The following is a 9,038-nucleotide window of genomic DNA, read 5'->3' on the forward strand; positions in this document are numbered from 1 at the left end:
ATAATAAATGGAATACTTTGATAACCTTACTTCTTCTAGTTCATTTTCTGCTGAAATAATACTCATGAATGCAAAATACAGCAAATTAACGGCGACTTTATCTCTTTATGAACGTATTAACAAAGCACTCTGTAGCATTAAATAACAGTGACTGTTGTCGTAGTTAGAACAATGACTGTTCTAATTAGTGAATATTCTCACCAGTATTAATAATATATTCGAATTATAACTACATCTCAAATATTTGCTATGTAGTTGTACATTCCTTTCACGCATTTTTTAACTCAGATGTGATTTCTAAGTACGTTAACAACAGCTAACAGATTAGACTACTACTTTATTGTCTTATTCTATAAAGCAATTAATATTTCATACGCAGCAAAGGATCAGCAATATTTATCACTTTTTGTTTTAACCCGACGTTCCAATAACAATTCATGTAAGTTGCCTTCTTGCTGGGCACGACGCACGGATTCTTTATCGTCCAAATTGATATTTATATATTTTCCTTTAACGGCAACTTTCGAATGCTGATACATTTTCCTGTAAGTGAATGCAAGTAATTTAGCAGAATTAAGATAGTGGTGTTTCTCATACGAAAAGGAAAGATATGTATCCCATATGGAACAAATAATTAAGTCTTAAAATAGAACAAATTTCAAGATCAAAGCATGAGGAAAGAGTTTTTTCTGAAATTCGAAAATATGTCCACAAATTCACGATTTCACCAATGTTTTTAAAAATTCGAGATACAGTGGAAAAAGTGCGTACACATAGCTTGTTTCGCATTCGGCAGCCGATTTTCTATCTTCCTCTGAACGCCAGTCAACAGGTCCTTCCTTTTTGGAGTCGGTTCGTAACTGGAAATATCAAAAAGCCTGAGTTCAGATATTAAATAAACTTTTCAACATTAGGTTTGCAAACAGTGTTTTTAATAACATAAATCGAAAAATAAATTAAGTTTAAACCGTTAAAACCAAATCTTTATATTTGGCTAAATTTGAAAGGATTTATATAATGGAAAAAAATAAATACCCAGACCCAATACTAATGAATAGTCATAAAATTAATGATAGCCTTTTCTATTTTAGACTTCTCTGAAACACAACGTACCTTAATCATTTCATCAACTTCCGCTTTTCGACTTGTAACACGTATATAACCTTCAGCATCAGGTTTCATGCTCAAAAAGAGATTGTTCGAAGCAGACTGTATTGCGGTTTTACCCTATGATCGGAATAATAATGTAGTAGATCAAAATTCTACCAGTAGAAAAAATTGGTTCACGAAAAAGATTTAAAAAAACTATCTCCTCCGATTGGAAAAAATCTTAATGGATGACAAAATACCTCCTGGAAGACAACAATCATACGTTCTCTCGTTCCAATAGCATCAGCTGTAGCGATAAGGTTCCCTTCTGAATCAACGCCAACATATTTGCCAAAACCTGTTTTCATGCTGATAAGCACATCATCTGGTGTTTTTATTAATGTAAGCATCTGAAAAGAATTTAACAAATTAGTGAAGACTATTACTGGCTTATTTATCAGCACTCCAATTTTCCTCATTATATATATACGGAGGAGGAATAAAATATTTCAACTTCGGAGATGGTAAACATTCTTATCTTTAAAAATATAACATATTTAATACACTCAACTACCACATTTTTTAATGATAGATCGAAAAAACTGTGCAAAATAAAGTAAAATAAACGGTAAGTTGATAAAAATGATAATTTCATACCTTATAAACAAATTAAATGATAGGAAAATTAGTGAATCTTGAATGAAACCACTTTTCAAACAACACAAATGAAGAATTCTATTATAATTGTGAAATGATAGCATAAAGATATCATAGATCTAAAGACATCTTACACTAACCACATGTTACATTTATTAAGCAACTAACTTCTTCTGGATTTGGTCCTTCGCCAGCTAAGTGTGGTCCACCAATCGTAAATCGGCCATTATCCATGGCAGCCAGATATGTCCCTGGCGTTGTGTCACATTCAATGCATATGTTTATACCACCTCGAAGATCAGTTTCATTCTCTATTGATCTCCAACCACCTGTACAAATGAGTAAAGTGAAAGCAAAACCTTGTAATATTCAGAAAGCTCGGCAAAAACAACACAGCTGCGATTAGCCATAATTTGAAAACAATTTCAGTTATGAAATTAAGTACGACTGGAACTATTGGAACGACAAACATCTGTAAGAAATGCAAATGTAGAGAATATATGACCTTGAGATATATTCCTTACTGATCAAGCAATCTGATATTTAAGATATATTTGAGAAATCACCTATTTCCTAATTACAGATTACACTAGCTGAAACAATTTAAATTCGGCTACAGAAATTATGTGGACATATTGTGTCGGATAAATAAAACCATTCCAGGGATCTGTTAAAGTAGTGGTGATGCGCACTCAGTACATTGTACATTTATGAGCACTAATAGGAAAACGAGACTGACGAACATTCGCCAAATAATTATTTCAAAAAGCACATTTATATTGTTCCCAAACAAATCTGTCCATGACTCAACAGTAATATATGATATTCAAACAAATTCCAGGATCCATCCGTTATTTAGTGGCCAAAATGTTAAGTGGCATTCTACAGTAACGACCACTGGTCAAACAATCAAGATAAAAATCCGTATGATAAGAAAAATATTCTGGAATACCTGAAGAAGTATCAATGACCATACATATGAAAATGTTCCCGATCTTGAGTTTTGTTTTCTTCCAACCTAAAACGTTTTTATACTTAAGGATGCAAACAATTTACCATGAATCTCGACATCCGGATTAGTCGGCGTGCCATCGCTCTCTCCAAATTTCTTCTTTTTCTTGGATTTATTAGAAAACCTGTGGAAAATTTACTTTTAAAAGAAGCACAAAAAGAGATGCAATTTTCCATGTTTTAAAACTGCTAAGTCTTGCAAATTTCTCAATCTCATCCAAAAATTCACAAATGCTATGAATGCTTTGTTATATGAGCAATTATTTTACGAGATTTTTCAGAAAAATTAAAATACTTCAAGAAATCGTACAAATAAAGAAAAAAAAAAAGAACTTGAAAATTTACAATGATTTATTTCCTTTAAGTTTTATCGGACCACGCTTAACTGCATGATAAGCATCACTTCTAGAATTCATTCCTTTCGTAAAACGTCTTTTAATCTGCAAAAATTTACATCCTATTATTCCTGACTGCAATAAAACAAAAAAAAGAAAAAGACAACCAGCAAGTAAAACCTAACTTTTCCAACGTACAATAGTCCTTGAAGCATCCCGCAATGAAAATCACAATCCCAGCCAAAACAAAAATGAAATAATAGAAATTGATATTAAGAGGCTATAATCCTCCGACCTGAGATGATTGATCTGTGTAGCATAATTGTGTCTTAATAGCTTTTATATCAGTGATTCTTGCTTGAACCACACTAGATATTCCGGATGGTGGAGAATCCGTCTAAAGATTGTAAGTGATAACTGTAAATGATCCATGATTGCTGGGCTCTGTAAGATAAACAAATTGCTGCACTAATGAAAGCTTAAAGGAACCTAGTAGTAGCCTGGCGAGGGTGATACTGTCTGCAAAGAGCAGTTCCCGGATAAGGTGACCTACTCGAGAATGAATCGGTTCTCGTCCATATGGTATCGAATATAAATATCGTTCTCTTCATCAAAATCTACAGTAATTGCTTAGAGTATCATGCAATAATGTGAATAGAATTGATGCGGAAATGTGCGTAATCTTGTTTTATGCCATTGATTATCGGAGATTGAGTTACGTTGCTCATCGGGCAAAATGGTGATCATTTTGAGAAATTTTGGAATTATAGATTTTCTTAGAAATCGTTCCAAAATTTATGTTTTTTTTTTTTCTCAAGATCTTTTATATAAATATATATTATAGTTCTTTGTTCCATTCTTCACATTTTTGTGACAATTTATCCGAAAATAAAATCATGTTTGTGATGCTTCGTAAGCTGTCAAATAGAAATGCTTCTAAGATAGTGAATACTATTTGTAAGAATGGTAAACAAGGATGAAAAAAAAGGTAAAGAATTTTGTTTAGAATCCTTGTAATTTTTGATAATGCTCTTTGATAGATTTTTTTTTTATTATTCATTTAAGCAAAGCAGTATTAGAAAAAATTCATTGCAAGAAAATTCATAGATATTGAAATTAATTAATCAATAAGTTTTAAAAAGGAAGAAAGAAGATTGATAGAACAACGAGATGTCACCGGTATTGTGGCTCTGCAAAAGCATTAAAATTATTAAAAATTATATATCATACACGATGATAATAAAGCTAAATTTTAGCGTTCAATTTATTTAGCTATAAATAAAGTTTATGCTATGGAAGGTAGTGGATGAAAATTTTGATGAAATCATTTAGCATGCATAAATTTATAATATTAATTGCAAAAGATATAACAATGCAGTTATTCTCTTTTGTAGTAGTATGTCAATTTTGATGTGTAAAAGAATGAGAGCGAAATAAAATAAAACAGAATGAAACTATACAAAAATTAATCTCAATTGCTTTATGTAAAATATTTTTTCACAATGTAAAAACGCAACTGAAATGGAAATTATTAAAGAATAAAAGATTAAACATTAATAATATTAATATTACATTACTGCACGTGAATATAATATACATTATCAGTACAATAGTTTGCCACTCCCATCTAAACAAGCATATATATCAATGTCATCCTTTGACATTATTTAATAGAAGTAAGTGATTTAACTCTCTTCGATAAATTTCGTTCAGTAAGTTCCATTTCACTGATTTCAAATTTTACATTGTAAGAAATAACATGTAGCAACATAACTTATTCACACTGAACACTGATGGATGTCCACAATAAACTTTTATTATTTTTCTACCAAATTTATTGTCATATAATTTGCGTTTAGGTTGATCTTTAGCGTGAATAAGTTGTTATGCTTACTGTTTGATTTCAGATGTTTATATTTTGAATATGCGACGGTTCCCTTTTTCAATGCTAATAACATATTTGGGAAAATAATTTTCTTTTTTTCTTTCAACGTAATTCGTCAAATAGATATTATTTCTTCAAAGTTTTAGAATTGATAAGAAAAATTCATCAACATGCATTACATCCATTTCGTCTTCTTCTATTTCCTTCAACTAAGCCATGCTCAAACTATTGTAAGTTTATTTCAAATTATGGAAATAAAATATAGTACTGCAATATTTTGATAATTTTTCAGAGTTTTAATGAAATTACAGTTTTAATGAAAATCCACAGTTGTAATGAAAAGAGAAAGTTTGTACAATTTAAGGAAGCGCAAACGGTACAGACAGAGCCACTGGATTTATCAATGTCAAAAATAAGAAAGGAACAAAGTGAACAACAAGAGCAACATGTTTTAGTCAAAGAAGAAGTGGAAAAACCGGCAGAATTATTAGATTTATCAGCTGAAAAAGAGAATATTGAACAAGATAGTTATGAACAACAGGAAGGATTATTGAATTTACCATTCAAGAAGCGATTCAAGAAAATCCATCGCTCTTCAGCTAATGATGCAATTAGTAAAAAGGTAGAGTTATTGCATGAGCAAAGAGCTGAAGAAGGACATAAAAAAAAAGAGTGTGAAAAGTATCAAAAGGTAGTAGGAAACCATAATCGGCATGTGATAAGTCATACCCCTGAAAAGCTAAATTATTGTCCTGTATGCAAGAGACCATTCAGTTACCTGGCAAATATGAGACGTCATATGAAAGCTGTTCATAGCTTATAGAGATTGCAAGATAAATGCAAAAAATTTCCGGTATACCTTTCAATTTTGAAAATGATCATTGAATTCATATGAGGAGCCAATTTAGTTCTATTTTGCAATGCAAGTTTCTCGTAGAAATTTCTTTTAAAATTACATATGATATAAATTATGTTAAATTTTAAGTTTTAAAACTATAATGATATTATTTTCAGTGCTTTTTTTTTCTGATTGTTTGTTTTTATTAGTTAAATTCTTGTTATTTGTGCCTTATTTTTCACTGTTCTCTTATTGATATTGTTACTATTGTTATTTTATCACTTACTTATAACTGATTCATTTTTTTATCTTCTGTGCATATCAGTATTTATTCTTTTATTTCTTTATTATTTCAAATATTTTAATAAATAATTTTTCTTTTTTGTATCCTTTTGCAAACCTTACCGCTTTATTATTATTAATGCATGCATAACATGCAAGTAAATTTGCATATCATAGACGGATAACATTGCAAGTAATTATTAATTTTATTAAATTACTAATAGAATGAACTTATCTGATAACATTTTTTCATCTAATTATTACGCAATTAACACATAAGTAAATTTTGGGAAGGGAAAAAGTACATTTTAATTATTTAACATTCATCAATTACTTTACAAGAAGACTAATTCATTGTAGAGAATAACGTTTGAAAGAAATTTTTTACCTGTATACTTGAAATTAACAAAATTAACGAAAGTTAGTAATTTTTCTTGGGGAGACTTTCTTTTCCTTAATTCGTTAAAATAACTATTATTATAACTGATATAAACGAATGCATTGAACGCATTGAGTGGAAGGTCTGTAACGATTTTATTCGCTAGCAACCAATGTGCAAAAGTATTAATCTATAATAGCAACAATACCTTAATAATTTGTAAAGTGTCTACGAATAAAATGAAGATGAATAAGTTGATGGGGAATTTAAAGGAATTATATGAACTGTGAGTTTGAGGTGTGTTTTCCTGTGAGTTATTTATTCTTTGTGACTCTACGAATGAGATGAAAATGACTAAATGAATAAATTTATCCGATAATCTTAATTCTTTATATAATGGGAGACAGGTTTTTATATTGTCAAGGAATGACTGTTAGATTAGAAAACTTTTATAGTATTTCGATATTGCAAGCAAATTTGATTTGGAAAAAAGGAATAGTTTTTAATGTATTAAACAAGGCACATAATCTTTGCTAGCAGTTAAAAATTTTTGATAAGCAGATAAGTTCAACAACAATAGGAGGATGAATATTGGAATAATCATTGTTTACATGGGATGCAATTTGAAACACTTTTATATTTTTATTAATTTTTTTCATACATTTTGTAAATTATTTGTAAGTTTGCGAAAGATTCATTTCGAGTTTCAAGAAATTATTACATTTTTCAAATATCACTTTCAAAAGTCATCATACTAAAAACATCTAGAAAAAAAAAGAAAAAAACAAGAATGCTACACAAAATGAAGTCCTTAATAGTGATAATGATAATATTGATAATGATAATGTTTCATAATTATTGTTCTGAAATTTTTCCTTTTAAAATCTTTTAATAAAAATATCAATTTTTTTCTAAGTAATAAAGAACATCTCAATATCAATAATGATAGTAATGATAACTTTCATCATTGAAAGTTTTCCCACCGAAACTTTTTAATAAAATCAAAGTTTTTTAATTCCATTTTTTCGTGATTTTATAAGTGCCAAAAATTATTGAATTAACACGATTAAAAAATGTGCAACATACTTTAAAATTATACTATTTTTTTCTTCATTCTGAAATAATTATTTTATTAATAGTTTGAATTAAAAACAAATATCATCGCAAGCATCTATGCCTCACATTGTTGAGTGAAATACCACTTGAAATCACATTTATAATACTTATATCAGTGAAAACTTGTACATGGAATGAAATGAATAATACGTATTTCAAATATAGCAAAAACTTAATATTCTAAAATAATATTATAATATGTCCACTGATTTATATAAAAATGAATTTTGTACAAAGAAAATCACTTCACACATGTTTTTCACAACTAATCTGATTTTAATATCTTACATCTTTATCAATTATTTTATTTTTGATCTCTTATTTCTTACCTAACTTTACTATATGTTCTTTTTTTGATTCTTTTTTACTTATACTAAATTAACATTCTTATCACGTGGTGAGTCTGCAATTAACAAGTCGTTTGTTTTTTGACAATTCTCATTTTTGGCAATTCTCACTGAAAATTAATAAAGAATATTGGCGATGACTTTCACTTTAATAACTGTATACATATGCTATATATTATGCAAGTCACTTTATCTCAAAAATTTCTTTCAATGCTAATACTTCAACTTCTCTTCCTTTCACCCTAATCATCTATTCTCCGTTACAATATGCTCCATTTCTTATACTTGTTTACCTGTGCTACTTCACACTATCAACACCGATATTAAAAAGAATTTTTCTAAGATCAAGGAAAAGAAAGTCTCCCCAAGAAAAATTACTAACTTTCGTTAATTTTGTTAATTTCAAGTATACAGGTAAAAAATTTCTTTCAAACGTTATTCTCTACAATGAATTAGTCTTCTTGTAAAGTAATTGATGAATGTTAAATAATTAAAATGTACTTTTTCCCTTCCCAAAATTTACTTATGTGTTAATTGCGTAATAATTAGATGAAAAAATGTTATCAGATAAGTTCATTCTATTAGTAATTTAATAAAATTAATAATTACTTGCAATGTTATCCGTCTATGATATGCAAATTTACTTGCATGTTATGCATGCATTAATAATAATAAAGCGGTAAGGTTTGCAAAAGGATACAAAAAAGAAAAATTATTTATTAAAATATTTGAAATAATAAAGAAATAAAAGAATAAATACTGATATGCACAGAAGATAAAAAAATGAATCAGTTATAAGTAAGTGATAAAATAACAATAGTAACAATATCAATAAGAGAACAGTGAAAAATAAGGCACAAATAACAAGAATTTAACTAATAAAAACAAACAATCAGAAAAAAAAAGCACTGAAAATAATATCATTATAGTTTTAAAACTTAAAATTTAACATAATTTATATCATATGTAATTTTAAAAGAAATTTCTACGAGAAACTTGCATTGCAAAATAGAACTAAATTGGCTCCTCATATGAATTCAATGATCATTTTCAAAATTGAAAGGTATACCGGAAATTTTTTGCATTTATCTTGCAATCT

General features: G+C 28.5%; 2 protein-coding genes across 3 annotated transcripts; one reads left to right on the forward strand and one right to left on the reverse strand.

The window, feature by feature from the left end:
- Positions 1 to 386: 386 nt before the first annotated feature.
- On the reverse strand, positions 387 to 3,173 carry Bma-frg-1 (FRG1 protein homolog, putative; the record flags this gene model as incomplete). Of its 2 annotated transcripts, XM_043076419.1 has the most annotated exons (7): positions 387 to 543; positions 772 to 860; positions 1,114 to 1,227; positions 1,350 to 1,499; positions 1,915 to 2,075; positions 2,803 to 2,882; positions 3,103 to 3,173. In XM_043076419.1, 7 exons carry the CDS (start codon positions 3,171 to 3,173, stop codon positions 387 to 389), a joined length of 822 nt encoding a protein of 273 aa, XP_042932353.1. The 2 variants fall into 2 exon arrangements, with proteins under 2 accessions (XP_042932353.1, XP_042932354.1); XM_043076420.1 differs by lacking the exons at positions 2,803 to 2,882; positions 3,103 to 3,173 and having other exon boundaries at positions 1,915 to 1,980.
- A 2,120-nt stretch (positions 3,174 to 5,293) lies between these two features.
- Bm10725 (Zinc finger, C2H2 type family protein) lies at positions 5,294 to 5,800 on the forward strand (the record flags this gene model as incomplete). Its single annotated transcript, XM_001896156.2, has 1 exon — positions 5,294 to 5,800. One exon carries the CDS (start codon positions 5,294 to 5,296, stop codon positions 5,798 to 5,800), a length of 507 nt encoding a protein of 168 aa, XP_001896191.2.
- Positions 5,801 to 9,038: the final 3,238 nt, after the last annotated feature.

Source organism: Brugia malayi, assembly GCF_000002995.4.
Source record: "Brugia malayi strain FR3 genome assembly, contig: Bm_v4_Chr1_scaffold_001, whole genome shotgun sequence".
NCBI classification, from domain to species: domain Eukaryota; kingdom Metazoa; phylum Nematoda; class Chromadorea; order Rhabditida; family Onchocercidae; genus Brugia; species Brugia malayi.